Below are 21,716 nucleotides of genomic sequence, written 5' to 3'. Positions count from 1 at the left end.
AATAAAAAAGAATGTCAACTCCCGAGTCAAAACTTAAGCAGAGATTAGGTAATAAACTCAGTCCTAAAAGAAAAAATCAAGTGGAGCCCCAATTACTTTCTGAAAATTCCTTAAATAACTGATAAAAGATGATATTCAAGGTATTGTATATATTACAGTTTAGTAATGCAACCAATTAGTAACTGGAATTAAAATAACATTAAGAATGAATACACCTCTGCATAGCATAAAAGTACAATGCAAAATGAAAATATTGACAATATCTTAAATTACATTATTCCAATACTATTTTCTTCTGTCAATGGTTTATAGTTGAAAATACATTAGTTAAATGCTTGCATGATGTAACTCAGCTGAAGTCCTAGAATTCAGCTCTATTACTTTAAAAAGCAGTAACAAAGGCCTGGAAAAATAATCTGAGGACAGGATTTAGCACGAGTCTGTTTCCACCATAAGATGATCTAAGTATAGCTCTTCCTAATATTTTCATTTTATTCAGGCTTGTTTCCCTAGCTTGGCTGCATTCACCAAAAAGTGAATTCACAAATAACTAGATGGGATTGTAGGGTATGAGCCATCTTATGTTGAAAAGTGACAGCCAAAAAGATGATTTGGGAGATGGATGGACTGAACCATCCCCTTGGGTCCTGTGTCACCCACTGTGGCTGGACTGACAAATCATTGTATGATATTCAGCCTCCCGACTGCTTCCTCACCCTGTGCACTTGACTAAGTTTTGTACAAACTTGGCTGGTCTGATTTGATATCAGGAATTTCTGTGGTTCTCTATGACTACACAATAAAGTCCAAACACTTCAGACTGATTTCGTTCAGGCCCAGCCTAAGCCCCATGAAACAGGTCTGCTAGCCACACCAAACTCAACATTATTCCCCAAGGTAGAGGCCACAGTCCTCTATTTTATTGCCTCCATGGATTTATTCATCTGTTCCTTCCAACAACAAGCATTTAAATTGAGTATACACCTTCACCCTGCTGGAGGTTATGGGGAACCCCAATCCTTAGCTTTCCTTAGTAATGGAGACAAGCATGTAAACTAAATTAGAAGGCAAAATTTATGTGTCATGATACAGAGGCAGAGTGCTATAGGAGCCTGAAGTAGGAAGAAAGGGAAGAGTCTTGACCAGAAACCAGTGAAGAGGGTGATAATTGAAATGGGTTTGTTGAATGAGTAGAATTGTACTGATGTGGGCAGAACTCCCTCAAACAAATTGCCCAACAACATGACCTATTCAAAAACTGCTTAACAGTACTGTAGTATGTTAATATGAAAGCTTTAAAGTCCATAGTGGAATAACTGACCAGAGGAAGTGTGAAAGCAGGAATCGGGCTACTCAATACAGGACTAAAACATGAGTATCAGACCTCAAGAATGCAGTCAAAGATCAGCACCTTTTCTAAGGGTCTCCCTGGCTTCCCACCTTGGTCCTGACCCCAGACTCCATCCTCCTGTCATTAGAAGGTAGCCATGCTTCAGTAGCTGGGGAGGATTTGACAGACAGTACTAGAAGCAAGTACTTGCTACACCAAGAGGGCTGCCTTGGTCATGTGAAGGCATTGTATTATTTGGGAGTCAGGCAGAGACTGGGCAACAAAAAACAGTAATGGAAACTGTCTTGACTGTGTTGAGACCTGAGTTCAAAGATGAGGACCTTTGAGACAGAATCAGATCAAGGAATGGGCCAGATGAGGCAATTTATACTTTTCACATATTAAAACACCTTGATTCTTCCATATTGAAGAAATGTAAACTGGTTTTGTCTGCACTGAAGTAGACAGTACTCCTAAGTGATAATAAAAACTCTAATGCAACTGGAAACATCAATGAATAGATAAACAAAGTGTAATTCCACCCTTCAATGGACTATTACTTGGCAATAAAAATAATAAAATACAATAAAATAAAAATAAAATAAAAAATACTGCTACCCACACCAACATGGAAGAAACTCAGAATCATTATGCTGAAAGAAGTCAGACATAAAAGACTACATTTCCGCCTGATTTCATTTATATAACATCCAAACTAAGTTGTGATGGCTAAAAATCAAATCAGGGGTTATGGTGGTGACAGGTATATAAAACTTTCAAAACTCACTGTATTGTATGTGTTTAATGGATGGAGTTTATCGTTTGTATATCATTCCTCAGTGAAGCTGATTAAACACCACTCATGCAGACCTAGTTTAGTGGAGTATTTTTGCACCTCCCTGCTCACGCAATGCAGTCAGTTCAAAGTCAGCAATACACATTGTCAGATGAAATTCCAAAATCAAATAATGTGTTTTAGGGTTACTTTTGCCAGAAACTGGAGAATATTTTTAAGTGATCTAAATTCTAAACCCTTTAATTTGTCACCCAAGAAATTCTCCAGTTGAAAAAAGAAAAAAAAAAAAAATACCATGGGAGAAAAAAAAAAAAAAAAAAGAACTAGAGAAAATTATAAAGTGTTTTATTGAGTTTCTTTTCCAGGACATTAACATTTTTGCCAGAGTAAGTGCAGTGGGTAACAATTCCATCCACATACAATTTCATCCAGAAAATCCAGTTTTAGAATGTCAGGGCCTGAGCCCCTGCACCAGGGATGGATAGATTAAAAGCAGGGCTAGCCCTCTGTGCCCATGTGTATGGCATCTGGCATTTGAAACATAACTGACACCAGTTTCTCATCTTCTAGTAAGAGAAAGTTCAAGGTCCTTTAGTATATGAGTGTGTGTGTGTGTGTGTGTGTGCGCGCGCGCGCACGTACGCGTGCACACATGCACGAGCATGAGTATGTGTACACAAAAGACAAGTAAGTTAAGTTAGTCGTTTTCCTCAGTTAATCTCAGGGGTACTGTAAGGCTCCCTTTGTATCGTACTAGTCATTCCACTACATTTTCCCTGGCTTTGCCTTCGCCCTCCTTTCAGCCTCCAATGATCATTTCCAGACTCAATCCCCTCAGGAAGAAAGCAAGCTGAGAGCTTTGCCTCTAAAAGGTCACACGTACAATTACCTCCCTGCTACCAGGGAACAAAGGAAGCCTCGTACATTTGCACATTGTAAGGCCATAGTTACCTGGATTTATTTGCTGTCATTGAAGCAGTTGGCCTGTTCTTTTCGAAGAGGCTATTTTAGTGGGGCTGGGCCAAAGCAGCTTGTAAAAGATGTCTTTTTTATTACCAAATTATGTATGTAAATAAAATGCCTCGCTCTTTCCCCCAGGTAACATGCTTCACACGTTACTTAGAAACAAACAAACACTGCTGAAAGTTTAATGGTCCTTTTTCTTCCTTTTAGGTTGCACCATAACATCCCTGTAACAAAACAGCCACATGCCCTGTGTTCATTTGGGGACATTCATTAACCTAAGAGTCAAAGAGAAATCAAAGAACTCAGAGGTGTGAAAATGTCTTGAAAGGGAAACTGTCCCCGTGGCCTGCACCACCACTTTGAGTAAATTAGAAAAAGATGCCCCACCTTAACACATTTTCAAACCATCTGGTTGTGATCTATCATCTGTAATGACACAAGTCACAAGATAACAAAATTTAAATATGGTGGCCGTGGAAAAGAATACACAGGACAACCCTTGCCCTGTCTCAGGACATGGCCTAGAATTGGCCCTATAGGTTGATGTGTACTTTGTTTCTCAGATGGAGCATGACTGGTAAGGAGCCAGTCTGTAAATATCTGAGTTGAATCAGAGATTTTTCAACTTCGTGAAAGCCAATAAAGCACTTGGATTCTAAATATTGACACTGAAGTTGCACTGTGAGTGGAAAGAAACCAGAGACATCTGCTGAAAACACAGCTGAGACTGATTCGGCAGATGAGAATGGCACTAAATGGAAATGCGTTTGGAGGAAACGGCTGTCTCTCAGGAGGTGGTTCAAGTGTAGCCCAGATGCTGTTGCTCAGAAGAATGTTCTGATTACAGGCAATGTGCAAGGCACTATGCTAGGGACAGAACTGGGAATTGGCCCTAACTGTGGGAATGATCGTATTTAAATTCACCACCTTTATTTGGGAACATTTTTTATTTTTTCCTAAGCTCTCTGTCTGAGGCAATAAGTCTAGTTGACAGATCCCTATTTGGTGTGCACAGAGCCCATTCCCCATGAAATTAGTCAAGAAACAGGGGCCGGGGGAGAAAGGGGCTTGCTGAGTGGAGTAAGCATTCTTGACTCCTTTGCCCATTGATATGTTTGAACTCAATCAGACTGATTAGTTCTGAAGACTACTCTCCAATGGGAAACCTCTCTAGGGTCCTGGACTTTTTGTGGCCTTGTAAAATTCTTAGAAGCTTTGGCTCCCAGATATCTGACCCACAAGAATCGCCTCATTGTTCTGGAGTCTCCCACACGTGATCCAAATGGTGTTTGGCAGCTAGGGTGAGCTACCCTTTGCCCCGGCGTGTGTGCCAGTGGACACTGTACTCAACTACTACACAACTATGTGGGTCCCCTCATGGGTCCTTCATGACCCAGGCTGCCCTCTTTACAGCATCTCACCCAGGCTACCCCGTGGAACTATGTCCCCTCTGTTTTACACTCTGGATCTCAGATTGTAAACTGATGGACTCGCCACCATTTCAGCCAATGGACTTCCATGTTTTATTTGACTGGCACAAAGTTCTTAAAAGTTTCCAGTGTGAATATCCTTAGGTGGGACTTACTCTCCAGCATACCACAGGCTCCACCATTCCCTATGGCCCTACATGCAGCTGCCCAAACCCTGAAAGCATATGAGCTTGTGACTTAGAGCAGCTGTTCTTTCACTCCCTCTCCCCACTTATCTCCCCAATAAAAGGTATTTGCCTTACAACTCATTTTTAAGAAATGAGCTAAACTTATGGTTAATCTGTATTAATATGCCAATAGCTAGACATGGTTTGCTACCTAGCTAGGGGATCTTTGCATTTTAGCTGGGATTTCCTATGGAGTCAGTGCTTTGAGTCAAAGGACTGCATCTCTGGCTCTGGAATTTAAAAAGTAGGGGAGGTATTTTAGAAAACAAATGTGCAGTGGTACATTAGCAATTGTCAAACTGAAAATTACCTACTCCCTTTGAGTATAAGCACTTAGGCACTTTGAACTTGACAGGAGGCTGGAAACCTATCCTTAGGCAAAAGAAAACACTCCATGAAGGGAGGAGGGTCCAACAGCACTTCCACACAGTAACTGTGCATAATCCTGAAGTCATTTACTTGCTAGAGGATTTTTTGCTTCCCTCACTTCTAGCTGGATCCCAGGTTGTCAAAAACAGGGCCAATCCTGCCAGGGTCTGAGGGAATTGTTATGTGACTGTGCAGCTTTTGAATGGGTATCATTCCATCAATAGTGTTCCTCTTTCTGCATGACAAAATCAAACGTAAAGAATTTGGGCCATAGCTGCTGTTTTAGATTTTCCACACTCTTGATCTCTTCTATTAGGCCAAATAATTGAAATGTCTGTGGTAAGTGCACGAGGCATGTCGTAGAATGCAGTAAGGTTAGATGGGGAAATATGAGGGCAAGTTTTTCTTCCCTGCACTTGCGGAAAAAAGAGTAAAACCTCTTTTAGAAATCCATGTGCGTATTCCAGTATTGAAAATGTCTGATCAAGTAGCAGCTAACAATTACGAGGCACTTTCTATGTGCCAGGCCCTGTACTAAGCACTTAACATGCTTTATCTCAATACTTCTCATAATAATCCCCTGGATAAAATGTAATACCCCCATTTTACAAACCAGGAAACTGAGGTACAGAGCTGTTAGTAAATGGTGAAGTTGCTTTTCACCCAGACAGTGGATCTTCAGACTGCCTGTCACTGCACCGCCACTGTGAAGGGAGCACGGCGGAGATGACAGGTGGCAGTCTGTCAGACACGATCCCAGGTCTTTTGCGGGTATTCTCACATTTAAGCTCTTGCCTGCCAAACTGAGGCTGAGGGAAGTAATTTGTTCAGAGATATGTGATTTTGTTGTGCATCTGTCAACTGATTCCAGGTCTGTTTGATTTCAGCGGCTTCTAGAAACATGGGGCGTAATGTCGTCCGTCGTCGGCAGAGTATCATGCTCTGCCTTATGTGTCCACAGTCAGCCGTTGCATGGGATTTGAGAGAAACCTGTAAAATTCCTACTTCTGCTCTCTCGACTACCTCAAAAGTTCATTCCTTTGGATTAAAATCCTTTCTCCCCAGATCCTCTTTCAAAATGCAAATAGTCCTATGAGAGATTTTTCCATGAAGAATTTTATCAGATTTTCCCGACCCCCTTCCAACAGTATCAAAAGATGGGAGTTGGTAGGAGCAGGGAAGATGCAGAAGGTGTTGAAAGGGAAAGGAGATCCAGGTCACCCAAAGCCATTCCCAAAGTCAGAGTTTTGCCTGTGGCCATTTAAAACACAATTTCAACAAACTTGACTGAGACTGAAAGTGTATAATTAAGTTTCCATTCCCCCAGGCATGTCCTACACATGCAGACAAAGTACTAATAGCATTCTAATATATAGGAGTAACTGTGTAGTTCAGTCTCAAACCTCAACAATCGCAGAGTTTGATTGTCTCAAAACCACTGGTATTTCACATTTCTGATGTTTTCAAACAATCCTACCCAAATGTCACATCTGGAAGGATCGTTGTTTGAAATTAAATTGTTTTTGGAAATCACTGGATGCCACGTAAAGGAATTTTCCAATCCAGCCTGTCTATTGGCCAACTATTAGAGAGTCTGCTATTTGTGATTTGGAGTTTTGTTTTGCTCCTTTTAAACAATAAGAAAGACTTGGTCATTCATCTGGAAATGCTGTTAACATTAAAGTATTTTCATGTTCCTGATTTTTTAAAACAAACTATTGGTATTTTGAATATATGTTTGGCATTTTAGCTATTTACTTCCTTGTCCTGACATACAAAGGCTGAAAAATCTAAGTCAAAGAACGAATTCCAAATTAGTTTCTGTTTATGAAAGGAATACAGTTTCTTAGCTGAAGGTTTTTCTTTTTCTTTTTTCTTTTCACATTTGAGATAGAAGCGTTCTTTTCTGATCCCTTGGAAGGATATTGGTTAGAAAGTGAGGTGTTTGAGATATTGATTCAACCTCTTGGCAAATTCTTGTAAGAATGACTTTCCTTGAAGAAAATGGATGTGTCCCCGGTGTCTGGTTCCTGTGATCCTCAGTTTGGCACCAGGCCTGACCTTCATGGTCAGATGGCTCTGGGTCACAGGGTAAAATGAAGCAATGGGGACAAGAAAGGAAAAACCTAAAAATTGTGGCAGACACAGTTTTTCCAGCTGCTATAGTTAGAGAGAAAAAGAGTAAACCATAGGCACTATCTGACCTGGAACTTGGAAGATGGGTTATTTCCCATGACTGGTTTGTCTACAACTTGTATGCTAAAGGGCCCCCAGCTCTGGGGGAAGGCCCAGGATAGAAGTTTTCCAATGAAAAGAAGAAAGATATCATCTTGGATATAGGACAGAAAGGATTCTAACCTTAGGAGATAGTTTTGTTCTTTGGTTATTGTCTTTTCGTTTTCTTTTCTTATCAGAGTTTTTGGTCCCAATCTCTCCCTTTCCTCTCTGTCTCTTTACCCTCTGCCTCTGATTTCCTGAAGCTTAAGGTTGGGACCAGTGATATCTTTATGTTTTTACCTTTTCTGCTTAAACAAAGGTAGCCTGGATGTGAGAGCTGCTTGGGGACTTTTAATGACAGCATTATGGCATCAGAGTTGGTGCTTGGAGCAGGATTATTGGAAATTTATTGATTTCCTCCATTTATTAGATCCTTCTTCAATTTGTAGGACATCTCTCTTCCTATAAGACAGCCTCACAGAGGTAAATATGTGAAAGACACAATGGATGTAAGAAGGAGATGAATTACATAATATAAAGGGAAAGCAAGAGGTGAGTCCTAAGTCAAATTCTCTCAATTTCCACCTATTCATAAAGCTGAACTTGTCCTCACATCTAGCAGTGAGAGTCTGTTCATAGGACAATCACCTCCATTTCAAGAGGAACTTTTTCAAGGTTGTGTTGCACTGCCTTTGGTGGAGGTCTAAGAATTTTGGGAGAGATTTTAATTGTTGACCTTGGAATTTAGGTTTCTAAGAACTATGTATATCCATTCAGTCATTACATAAAGATTTCCTAAGCGTCTATCATTAGAAAATGTGGATGTCTGTGTGTTTGGGGCTGGAAGGAGCGAGATGGGGGTGACATGGAGAAGCAGGCTTAGGAAGACACATGAAATCATTTAAGCTAGAAAAATTATCTGAGGGTACAGCATGTTGTAGTTCTGTTCATTTTAGGCTTGAATAATACCTGAATTTATAATATGTGATCCTCTCTTATCACAGAGGTTACCATCAGTATTCTTCTTTTCAGAGAAGCAGAAATCCACATATTGGAGTACCAATGCAAGGACCACCTATTTTTGCTTTCATCTTTGGGCTCTGAGAGAGGTAGCTATATTTATTATGGTCTCTCTCATTATGGATATGTAGGACATATGTATAATTATAATTTGAGGCTGATTTTTAAAAATGAATATGTTAGAGTGTAATTTGTACAGATGAGTATTATTCAAATTTTTATATTAGGAAGTAATATATATCAATTTCATCGGTGATGCTGTTGCTCTCACATCAGATGTGTAACTCTCTCTCACCCTCAACACATATTTCACACACGCTATATACACACAGATTCCTTTGGGTTGGTTACTGGAGCCAACACGGCAGAAGGAAATGCTCTTGTTACCTTGAAGTTACGCTTGGTACACCTGAGAGCCGTGGGATCCTAGAATGCTGCCCTGATATTCAGGCATGGTTGGCACCAAGGAAAGATGCAGAAATGGCACATGGAGCTGGATATTAGTGGCCCAGCTGGCAGCATCATCAGGGGCTGGTTTGTGAGGTCGAGCCTGGTTTTTATGACATCAGCACTGATGAGTGCTAGTTCAGAGGTGAACTAGGGCCACTGAAGATGGCTAAAAGGATAAGAATCTGCAGAAGGATCACACTGAACTTTTTATCTACCACCTCCAAAGAGTTCCAAGTCATGCTTGTATTTGGGAATTAGAGGCAAACGGTTCTAGGAGCCTGTCTTTATTTCAGAAACTCAGTTTAACTGAAGGCATGAGAGACAAAGGACTAAGTAGACCCTTAAGATTCACTTTCCCCTCTCTATATGTCTCTCTTTCTCATCTGATAGGCCTGATAAGCTTACCTGGTATTTTTCACTGAGAAAATATCAAATCTAAGCTAACAGACTGTAGCTCCTTCATCTTCCCACTAACAACCTACAATCTTACCTCCACCTGCATTCAACCTCCTCCTGAAATGGAGAACTGTCCCCTCTTGTTAATCCTCTCCCTTTGCACAGGCTGGGATCCCACCTTGGTGCCCATTTCTCCTCCAGGTTTTACATTTGCTCTTATCACCTCTCCTGCTCTCTACTGGATCAATATCCAGAATATTCAAATGTAGTCTACAAGCTCCCATCTTCTAAGGGAACCTCTCTTAAGCTAAGATCTCTATTTCTAGCCTACCCATTATTTCTCTTCTAGTCTCTAAGCCAAACTTCTCAAAACACATCCTATCTTTACCATCCATACAGTCTGCAGCCCCCGTCACGACTCTGAATGTGTTCTCTCCAAGTGTGTCAAACTAAATCCACATTGCCAAATCAAATAGATTTTTTGGCCTTCATCCTACTCCATCCTTCATCCTACCCCTGTGCGTTGCGTACTGTTTTCCACACCCTTATTCTTCACATTTTCTTCCGTCACAACTTTCAGGGCACCGTGCTCTCAAGTTGTTCCTCCAGTGTTTCCAGTCCCTTATTCTCCAGCTCCTTCTCCTCTAACCCCTAAACACTGCAATGCTTCAGGGCTCAGCCCTGGGTTGATTTTTCTAGCCCTATACTCATTCTGATGACTTTAAATATATTTTAACAATGCACAAATGTATACCCCAGCCCAATTCCACTTTGGAGATCCAGACTTATATTTTCAGCCTGACTGACCTACTTAGATATCTCACAAGCATTTTGAATTTGCTATGTCCAGAAGGAAACAATTGGTCTTTATCCCCAAAAGCCTACCCATTTCTCAAGTTTTTCCCATTTTAGAAAGTGACACAAGCAGTGCAGTTGCTCAAGCTAGAAATCTTAGTCATCCTTGACCCCCTTCCTTACTCCTCCACATCCCACCTATTACCAGGTTCTGCCCATTATTCCTCATCTCCATCTCTGCTACCAACACCCTAGGCCAAGCTCTCATCTGCTTTCACCTGGATTCCTGCAGTAGCCAAATAACTGAGGTCCCTATGTCCACTGGGCAGCTGGCGGAAACCGTGCTGTTTCCACAGCTTTATCTTGTGTGTCTGTCCCCTCCCTTCATCACACTCTGGCCACATGTGGACTTTTTAGTTCCATTTTAAGATCTCTCTTACCTCAAGGCCTTCATACACGCTACCTTTAGCCAGCATATCTCCTCCTCCTGTCGTTCCCATCCCCTCACATCCTGACGATTGGCTAATGCTTTCGTACCTTTCATGTCTCAGCTGAAATGTCACGAGGTTGTCTCTAACCAAGAACCTAAATGTCCACCTCCCACCATTAGACACTGTCACATTACAATTTGAATGTTTGTATTTATTTTTATTTATTTCCTATCATTTCCTCCATAAGACTAAAAACTCCAGGAGATCAAGGACTGTGTCTACCTTTTTTATGACTCTATATTTAGTACTTAGTCCAATGCCTAACAATAAATATTTATTGAATGAACAAACTTCTGTCCTCTTTGTCCTGCTTAATTAACACTTATAAGCCTGGCAGCATAGCCATACCCTTTTTGTACCACACATATGCCTCTCTCTTTAGTGACATAAAAAGGTATTGTTCTTTGGAATTAGACAGATCTGGCTCTGACACCATTACCGAGCCCACTGTGTGACTTTGGGCTACTTGCTTAATCTCAGTTTCCCCACCTGGAAAGTAGGGAAGTAATATCTGACATATAGTTATATTACGATGATTAAAATGAGAACATGTATATGAAGTACTGGTCATAAAGATATTTAATAAAATTTACTTCCCTTTATTCCATTCCTCCTAATAAAATCCAAATACTTTTTACCTGACACACACACACACACACACACACACACACACGCACACACATACAACATTTGACTGTGAGAACATCCATCCTACCCTTCTGAGTCTTTCTGATTGTGACCTTCCCACTGAGGGGTTTGCCTTTAGAGAATGAGATATTTAGCTATGGAACAGCACTGATGATATTAAACCAAATATAAAACTGTAGCCCTAAATAATTTGAGTTTGTATTATAAGGGCACGTTCTCAAATATGAAGGTAACACAAAGAGAAAGGCAATAATATTTTTGAGTGTAGAAGACATTACATTAAAAGAAAACACCAGATGGCAGCACCTGATGCTAGAGATGTGTCTGATGGGATTTTAGTTCAAACCTGAACATCAAGGATGCCAAAGGTAGCTTAAAACTACATTCAGAGAGACAATCTTTTATTAAAAAAAAAAAAAAAAGACATTCCCTAAAGAAAAATAATGCCTATTTTGTAATATAGTATAGGGTTTTTAGAAACAGTGTTTCACATGTTACCAGAAAAATACTAAGAAACTAACCCTAAGCATTATGTAACTAATAAAAGGTAATTAAACAAATGCTTCATTTTAGGTTGTAGTTATATTTAATTAGCTCTGTCAATCTGTGTTCCAATTAGACAGAAAGGCCTTAAGTCAAAGAATGAAATACTATCAGCTTATAGAAAAGGGAAATTTTTCCCAAATATTAAATGCAAATATTAAAATGTATTCACTCATATTAAAATAAGAGGCAATAGTGACCTCTATTCTTGTATACTTTTAGCATTACTTAGACCATTGCTTGCTAAAACAGACATCAAAGGGTTGCATTAAATAAATGCAATATTAAAATTTAAAATGATAATCTATAGTTTTCCATATTATGCATCAAATTTCATCTGGAATTAACACTACTTTTAAAACCTTGCTAAATTGGATATTGCTTGTTCAGGCTTTCCTTCTTTTAGAGGCAAAAAGGGGAGTTTGATGTTGCTCTGACACCATATAATGGGAGAGCAACACCCCAGGCAGTCACACCTTTTATTTATTTTTTAATTTTTTTATTTTTAAACATCTTTATTTGAGTATAATTGCTTTACAATGGTGTGTTAGTTTCTGCTGTATAACAGTGAATCAGCTATATGTATACATATGTCCCCATATCTCCTCCCTCTTGGGTCTCCCTCCCACCTTCCCTATCCCACCCCTCTAGGTGGTCACAAAGCACTGAGCTGATCTCCCTGTGCTATGCAGCTGCTTCCCACCAGCTATCTATTTTACATTTGGGAGTGTATATATGTCCATGCCACTGTCTCACTTCGTCCCAGCTTCCCCTTCCCCCTCCCCGTGTCCTCAAGTCCATTCTCTATATCTGCGTCTTTATTCCTGTCCTGCCCCTAGGTTCTTCAGAACCATTTATTTATTTATTTATTTATTTATTTTAGATTCCATATATATGTGTTAGCATACGGTATTTGTTTTTCTCTTTCTGACTTACTTCACTCTGTATGACAGACTCTAGGTCCTTTTAAATAAAAATCCACATCAACGGTTTTATTCCTCTTACAGTGCTGCTTGGGATCCTTCACAACTTCACTGTGAGATCAGAGAGAGTGAATTCAGCCCTACGTTTTGGATGAGAAGCAACGGAACAATTCAAGCCCATTCAGTGGTGACAGGGCAAAGCAGAGCTGGCACAGAATGCCCATCGACGACTTGGAGGAGGACCGTCTTAGCGGCGTTTGTTTGTTTAGATTTGATTGACGGGTAACAGGAGCATCTGTGTCATCAGAGAACTGAGCCAATCTATGTAGGAGGAACATTCCGAGCGGAGGGTAATCCACTCTGCCAGCGAAACAGTCACTGTTGCCCAACTGCAATGAGTTGTTTCCAAGTTCTGTGATCATGATTCTGAAAATATTTTTCTCACCTGAGTTCACTACAAGATTGAGCCCCCTGAGAACATTGGGCAAGATCGCTGATTCTAATCTGAAGTCAGAACAAGGATTCTAGAGGGAAATTGTTCTGATTGACATGAGAAGAGAGGAAGCAAACATCTGAATTGAAAAAAACAATGCATGTGTCTCACAGTCAGCCAAAAGCTGGCCGCCACAGGCAGATGAAATTCTGAAATCTAATAATGCACAAGGCAGTGATCTTTATGGAAATGAATGATTCACTGCACTATCTAAATCTTAAATGATACAAAGATAGAAAAACAGCAATAGACGGGGTCAAAATGCAACCAAAGGAGAAAACTACACTACCCAGGAAAGGCTTTCTGCTGAAAGCACAATGCAGTGGCAAATGTCTTTTCAAGGGAAGGGATAAAGTCTGTTGGTTCAAGAGATCTTATGCCTCTCAGAAGACTAGGAGTTTTCTCCAGTTTAATGAACCCAAGCTTGCTCCAAATCTGGCAGCTAAAGGGACCCTATGTTGGATGACATTTCTATGCCCTCCACTAAAGCCTGTGTGGTCCCCAAAAGGGCCAGCACATATCTGACGGTGGTGGGTGCCAGTTTCTCACTGACACGCACCTTTTCAGGTCGGGAGCAGAGTTGGTCGTACTCTGACAGAGCCATGTCCTCTAGATGCCCCTGTTCCAAAGGACTCCCTCTACTCTGATCTCAAAGCGCAAGTCACCGACAGCCCTCACTGGCCTCTCCTCCTGACATTCTCCCCTCCAGATGACTGAGTGAGTCAGGGGTGTCCTCTTGTGAAGCCAGGGGCCCAGGCCAGCCTCTCTCAGCAGTCGTGACTGAGTGAGAACACGCTATGCTCAGCCTGCTGGCTCCACTCTTGGGAGCACAAAGTATGTGTTACAGCAACAAGCACGAGAATTCTGACCACACTCTTTCCTATCTTGAGATCTGTAATGAGAACACTTAAAGCAAATGCATACAATCAGGAAACAGGGCTGAAAGTCAGAACACTAACGGAGTTTCAGATTTGTGGCTCTAAGACATGGATTCTTTCGCTCACTGGATCCAGACCCCACACGTTTTGGAAGAAAAGCAACAGCCAGAAGATGAGAAAAACAGTTCATGTTTATGAGACCAGCCTGAAGCCCATGCCACACTTAAGAGTTTGGGTTTTCGTTCGGCAAAGAAACTAGCTGTTCTTTTTCAATTTCATCGGAAAATATGCCCATTAGTCTGACTCTTCAGCTTTAAGATCACTGTCTTGGAACCTTCTAAACCAGTAAGTGAAAGATCTCACTTAAAGATTTCATTTTAGACATAGAAGTTAGGAAAAAGTACCCAACATTTGCCAAAGTAATGCAATAAAAGAAGTAACGAAGAAAAACTGGGTAAAAAATGGAGTATGGCTACCCATCCCCCAATCCCTCTGGTTTAATTTTTGCAATAGCTTGGGTAACCTTAGTTTCCTGCGAACAGTTCGTTTAAAAAACTCCTGCAGGTGGGACATTTCAAGTAGCAAGTCACGGAGAAAAGCCTTTGACCACCTCCTATTTCTCACGACTTGACGTTCTGTAAGGTGTGACACATGGCAGCACAACCACTTCCCTGGCTTCATGGAAGGACAAAACACATGGACCACACTCTATCTTGCATCCTTCCCCAGTCCTGGTTGATGACGAAATTTCAGGTGAAGGCCCAACAACATTTCACCATACAGGTTGGGGATCCCTGGGGTCATGCTTACTTACAACTGCCCAAGTCATGGCCTGGTGTCTGACCCAAACACAGGGTACAGAGCAGCAGCAGAAACTGAGCACTTCCTAGATCCATGAACACACCTAGTTGGCTTTGGGTCTGCACTGGGGTTAATCCCCCAGATACTACAACCATATAAGTGTTAAAAGAAAACATGCTGCATTTTAAAGCATGTTTATTTCTGCAAGTGCTCCAGTGTTTAATTATGCTAAAGTCATTTGGGGTTTTTGACACAGATTTTATTTTAGTACGATAAACTCAGTATAACCAGCATGGCCAAAAATGAATTCCTAAGGTAGATGACTAAAATAAACCAGTAATAAATATTGGCTGTTGGAATGGGAATTATTTCTCTGTAATGTAGACACAGCATTACTGACTCATTTTCAAATACCAGTCTCTCCCAAGGATTATTGGTATGAGGGATCAAGGAAGAAAGAAGTCCATCTCTCTTTTAGGCAGCAGAATGGAAGGAGACTATGAATCCACCAGGCAAGGGTGTTTTTAAATCTACTTTGCCAACAGAGATATAACCCTGGAGTCTGACAGGGGGTCAACTTAGGCTGCACTGAGGCAGAAATAAGGCATTGAAAGAAACCATCCTAAGAGTTGAGGGAGCTGATTCTGGGGACATTTTTCTCTCATTCCCCTGGAGACAGAATGTACCCCCAGACCCACCCAGAGCATATCATGTGGCATGAATTACCTTATCAGTCACAGTGGGTACTGCCATGCTCCTTTGCTGCTTGGAATTAGTGGACTCTTTGAGGCCACCTTTACTCCATGTCAAATCTTGAACTTTTGGCCTGCTAGGTTGAGCTGTACAACTTCTCTGGTGCACCAGAAAGCTGTCAGGGGCAAAGGTCCGGCTACAATTTGGGCAGGGTATGAGCTGAGCTTGACTCGGTCCCTCTTGGTTGGACTGTCCAGTTGGAAGGGGCTGAGGCTTCCGCGGTAGTTGCTGGCAGAACTCGCTAGGGAGCCGGTCATTTTCTATTTTCCACTTTTCCAGGCATTTGGGCTGATGTATAGGAAGGGACAGAGTGCCAAATTCCCTACCACAGACGTAGCAGATGAGAGCCCTTGGTCGGGTTGGGATGCCACCAGAAGCTTTCTTGAGAGCAGCAAGATTATCAGAACTGTTGGGGTTTGGTGCCCTGGGCCCCTCACCCTTCGGCTTGCAGCTTCTCTGATGAGCAAGAAGCCGATCTGGCAAGAACTTGTGACCACAGGATTCACAGGGCAGCAGCTGAGCCTGGGAACCCTGGAATGCTGCCTGAAGATTGTAGGATCCACTTCCACTGAGAGGCAGTGGTTTGGAAGGTTCTGGCCTCCTCAGGTGCTTGGGCAACTTGCTGTTTTCAGTACGCCACTTCTCCAAGCACTGGGGCTCGTGAATGCCAAGTGATTGGGACCCAAATTCTCGGCCACAGATATGGCACACCTGGAACCCGGGCCTGCGGGATGGGATCACAGGGGGGCTGGGCTGACTTTCCGACATAATCCTCCTACTGGACCGTTTTAGGAGTATTACAGTTCCAGGTCTATTTTTCTGAGGGTCCGTCTTTATTTTTTCACCAAGATTGACAAGCTCAATTTCTGGCAAAAAGCTAGAAAGGGATGCACTAGATAGAACAGCTTGGTTTATAAGGAAGGTAGGTTCTTTAGAATGGTGGAAAGACTGTTGCAACGTGTTGGAGACCGTTTTCTCCTTTCCTCTTTCCATTAACAAAGAAGTCTTTCTCTAGTGCTTGCTCTGATTTCAGGCCAGACATATTTTGGGCTTCTGCTTAGAGAGAAGGTTAGTCAGGTTGGCTGTTCTGGGGTTCCACATTGTAGCCAGTACCTTAGACCCAAAGACAGTGACTCAGAGCTTCATTGCAAGGCAGCAGTCTGGAATGCTGGAAAGTCCCCATGAAACCTCAGATGCCTCCAAGATCTGCAGGGGAAACATAAATCAAGAAGTTATTACATACACACACACAGACACACACTTAGATTTTAAGTTGATAAAGAAACGTGTTTTTTTTTTTTTTTTTTTTGACCTAGTATCCTCTTTGGCTAGCATAGTAACTAGCACTTAGGATTTGTTCAGTAAATGTTGAAATAAGTACGAAAAAAAATTCCATTATGAATTGCACTGTTACTGTGTTGAAAGTAGTGTTCTGCCCAAAGGAAGATGGACATTAATAGCACATCACAGACATATATGGCACAAACCAAGAGGCACGGTGGTGAGATCATGGAGGAGAGAACCAAGGCCTCTGAAAATGATTAATGAAACTGCAGATCATGTAAAAAGACCTCCTTCCACTACCTTAGGGATTCTTTTTAGTGCCATGGATTCCTTTGTCAGTTCTTTGAAGCCTAGGGACCTCTTCCCAGAATAATAATTTTAAAAGCAAAAAATAAAATTCTTACTAGTACAAGTGAAACTAATTTTATTGAAATAATTTATCAAATATTTTTAGTTGTGATTTATCTTTTACTTGAGCTATAGTAATATGCTAGAATTTTTGAGTGTCCATGGGCCTAGGGTTAAGAACCGGCAGAAGAAGTAATTCAATAGTGAATAGGAGGATTATCAGGGAAACCATCAGAGAGAGGTAAACTTCTTGTAACCTACCAGGTATCCACTCTTCTTCATCATGGGACGGGAGTATTATGAAATTGTGGTCATAACTGTCAAGCCAAGATGCAACCCAGGGCTATACTCTTCCTGGCAGTATATCTGTACATCTTTCCTGGGAGGAAGATGCTCAGACTTCACTTGATGCTCTTTTTATAGCTATTGTGTTCACGTTCTTGTTTTATATAGATATATCTCTATATAGATATTATCTATCTATGTATCTTCAAAATACCTTTTGTAAAAAACATGGCCAACAATTTTATTAAACCAGAAGAAAGGGCTGATAAGATCTCATTATGGTCAGAAGCCAAAGGAGCTTTTACCTTGGGTAAAGGCATGAGTCAGTTTTATCCCAGGTCTACAATCTAGCTCAAGAAAGGTAATTTTCAAAAGTCTTAGGACCTTCTTCATTTCCTGAAGGATGACCTCACTCTGGATTAGAGGCTCCTATTCACAGAGGGAGAAGCACCTGATATGAGGCTGGACCCTGCAGACCACAGCAGACATGGCTTCAGGTACAGCAAGGACAGCCGTGCTGGTAATATCAAAACACTGTTTGGGCATTGCGGTTGATAAGGGACAAAAAGAGCTGTGAGATATGCACCCAGTTCCCGTATTTTGGTGCCAAGGAAGGTCTACATCTTTGCAATTAAGGCTATCAAATCAGGTCTGGCACAGAAAAGGAAGTTATTCTTCATTTTGACAGATCCTAGGACAGTGATATTAACACATGTGACAAAAGAATGTGTTGGCCCCAAACAGAATGACCAACACAGAAAATGAAGCTTGAAGGAACAAAATTTATCACTTGATCATCACCATCCAAAGAGAAAATGGCTCTAGAGAACACAAAGAATCCAGTAAAATTATTTCATCAGGTTTTAAACAGCACATGACTGAAATAATCCTCCAAACCACTCTGCTTTTTTGGTTCTGATTTCTTGTTCACCAAGGATCTCCTGGTTCAGTTTCCCATTTTCCTTGATACCAGGAAGTTGAAGACAGCAAAAGTACTTAAGGAGACAGATTGGAAAAATCAATGCGATCAAATGAGCTTATTTCCCTAGACTTGCTTGCAGTCTCCCCCTCTCCCCACACTGCTCCCTGGAGGTGAGAATTCTGAGAAAGCCCCATGACTTGCTCCAATACCTCCTGCATCTTTACCTAATCATAAAGTAAGAGAACTAATATTTACTGAGTGCCAACTATGCATCAGATATTGTACTAATTTTTATTTACATAATTTCATTTAATTCTCAAATGATTATGAGGCAGGTATTATTTTCTTTTTACAAATGAAGAAACTGTGACTCAGAAAAGACAAGTAACTTGCCCAAGACAGTCAGTTTCTAAATGACAGAACTGGGAATCAATTCCAGCTCTCTTTGGCTCCAATGCTCGACTCTTTCCATTATTCATTCTGCCTAAAATTCCACCGGCAGAGCTTCTTCTCTTAAGTTTTTTATCCCTGTTTTAATGTACGATTCATATGCCCCATGGGAAGGTAACTAAGCTCTCACCTGCTTTTATGCTCCCTTTTAGAAGAAGGAAGAGGTGAAAGGGAGGAGGGGAATAGGGCACAGAAGAGAAGAAATCTCCAAGATGGAAAAAGCAGGTGAGAAACTGAGGTTACTGAAGACAGCGTTTTTCCTTAAGCGATAGGGATCGCTTTATTTTGCTGTGAATGGTTTTCTAGATGAAGTTTTTCCCTGTGTGGTGTGCAATACATAATCCTTTCCTGATCTCCCCAGTATCCTTAATAAAAATCTACACTACTAGCTGCAGGCGGTGGGTGAGAGGAATTGGCTGCAGGGTGAAAGTGAAGGCTTCCCAAAGAGGTCAGAGGGCATTCAGTTTGCAGCCCTGTCACTATTTTGATTAGGGATGCATCTTTATGCATGCAGGTGCTTGTGCACTACAAATATTTTCTCTGCAGCAAAAATGACAAAGCATCATAAAATTCCCATTGAATCTTCATCTTTTCTTTTTTAATCATCCTCTTTCTTCCTCCAGTGTCGTCCTGAAAATTGTCTTATTGTGATTAAATGTATCAATGTATGGAAGATGAGGTAGCTAGAAGCAAGTGAAGTTTTGGGGAACTGGAGAAATTTATGACGTTTCTGCCAGTGATTCTGCTAAGGCAATGTGACAAGGCACAGCATAGTCAGCTGCTCTATCCTATAAGTTAGTTCTAAAAGTAAGAGTGCTGGAAAATACTAAATACATATACTTAAATCACTTAAGAATTTGGCCTGTCACCCAGATACATCGTAAAGCAATGTTGCTAGTTTATAAAGAGAACCACTTTGCAAAGCCAGCCAGTTTCACCCCAAGCATCCATGGAGAAATGTTCACTCCAACTGGCCTGAATTATTCATTTTGACCATATTTGCAAATAGACTGTTTAAAGAATGTCTTGGAAGGCATCACGTTTTATCAATATGATGCCATTTTTCCATGCCCTTTGGTGTTCATGGGAAGGGAGAGACAAACTCACAAAGATGAATATAATAACCATGAAAATCCAAAACTCATCTTAGCATTAGGAGGTGTTTCTCTATAAAAGAGGGGAAAGAACACAAGCAGAAGTGTGATGAAGTCTTTTGAAAAATAATTTAGCTCTTTGAAACAAAATAAACATGGATACATGACATTTTCTCTGTTAGTATAGAATCCGAATTCTTTAAATGGACAAATGAATAAATAAGAAAGGTGGAGTTGGGACTTATGCTGGCTCTGAGTAAAATTATAAAATAGAGGAGGTTTGTCTTCAATATCTTCCATCCACCCCATTCAGTAGCCTCCCCTGCCTGGTACCCTCATATACACTCCAATGAAATCTTGCTTTCAGAAAAGAGCTGATAGACTCTTTTACACCAAGAATTATGATTGATGAGGTAATATCCCTCCCAGAGTCTGGCAGAGACAGCTAGTTCCCTACCAATAGTTACTCTGTGCAAATTCTCTCAAGTTAACAGAGCCCCACTTTCTAGCTGGGCACATGATTTCCCAGCCAAAACTCTACAGGTTTCTTTGTAGCTAGTGGAAATATTATGTGGCACTTGTAAAAACTCCTATTGAAAAGTAGGGGACACAACCTGCTCCTCTGCCCTTCCTTCATACTGATAACTGATGGCTGGAGCTCTAGCAGCCATCTTGGGCCAGATTACATTCGTGTAACCCTTGACATGACAGAGTAGAGATGTTGATGAACTTCGGTCCCTGATAATATTAGAGCCATCATAGAAGCTCTGGAGTGTCTTCCTTGGGCCTTATTTACATAAGAGAAATAAATGTTTATTTGTATCTTAGCCAATTTTTAAGAGTCTTTTACTCATGTGAAAACCTAACACTGAGTTATAGTTTAATAGTTGTCATTATCTAGGCACAAAATGAATTCTAATAGTGACATTTCAAATTTCAGGACCTTTTTTTGATGAGGAAAAAAATTGAGAGGTTTTATGAGGCAAAACTGACTTATTAAATATACAGTTTTTCCTAAAAATCAGAAATAAAAAAGCTTGAAACTTTAAATACTGAGCCAATGGTTCTTAAGAAACTGATTCACAATACCTCCTTTCCTGGAATTTTTTTTTTTTTTAAGAAAAAAATTAATTGACATTTTGCTTCAGAAGGATAGAACCCTATTTTTTTCCATGAGATTTTGAAAGAGCTAGCAGGCATCATTGTTGTACCAGTTATTAATGCACTGTCTCTGTATTCCACACTCTCTTTCCTATAGCCATCTTTGTGATGCTGGCACTGAGACTCTGCACACCCCATTTCTGCTTTGCCAGCCAGCCTTGCATTATGATTTACCAATACTGGTAATGGGGGAAGAATGTGAGGTTAGAGGAGAGAGAAGACTTATGTCTTTTTAAAGGGTTTCCTGCCTGCTTTTGGTTCTTGTGAGTATCACCCCAGCAATACTTCTTTATCTCAGCAAAAGCAGTTCTTTCCTGTAGCAGTAGCTGAAACCAGTTTACAGTTTTTGCAACATTTGCAAATCAGATTGATTTCCCCTCCCCCAGCAGAAAGCACCATCAGCCAGTCTGCTCTTCCTCTTTGGAAATCGGATTTTCAGCTCCATAGGGTGCTTCTTCTAAGTTGCTAAGTCGTAATAATTCAAACCTTTTCCCTCTGATCCTTCAGCCCTAGGAATGGTAGCTGCCACCTCCCTTATACAATAGTTCTCTCTTTTTACTTTGCTAGTTACCTAGGTAACAACTTCATTCCTGGTTAACAACTCTTTATATTCTCTCTGTTTAAATAACTGGTATGGTTTCTGTCT

The 21,716-nt window shown here is 40.8% G+C and overlaps 1 protein-coding gene across 2 annotated transcripts in view; it reads right to left on the bottom strand.

The window, feature by feature from the left end:
• Positions 1-21,716, bottom strand: part of ZNF474 (zinc finger protein 474) — a 73,811-nt gene that overhangs the window by 27,095 nt on the left and 25,000 nt on the right. For both annotated transcript variants that reach the window (XM_079917533.1, XM_079917532.1), the window contains exon 2: positions 15,500-16,732. In XM_079917533.1, coding sequence (XP_079773659.1) covers positions 15,500-16,519 — 1,020 coding nt within the window. In that variant the 5' untranslated portion in view covers positions 16,520-16,732. The remainder of the gene's footprint in view (positions 1-15,499; positions 16,733-21,716) is intronic.

Source organism: Stenella coeruleoalba, assembly GCF_951394435.1.
Source record: "Stenella coeruleoalba genome assembly, chromosome: 3".
Classification (NCBI taxonomy): Eukaryota; Metazoa; Chordata; class Mammalia; order Artiodactyla; family Delphinidae; genus Stenella; species Stenella coeruleoalba.
This window is presented reverse-complemented; position numbering and strand designations above follow the sequence as displayed.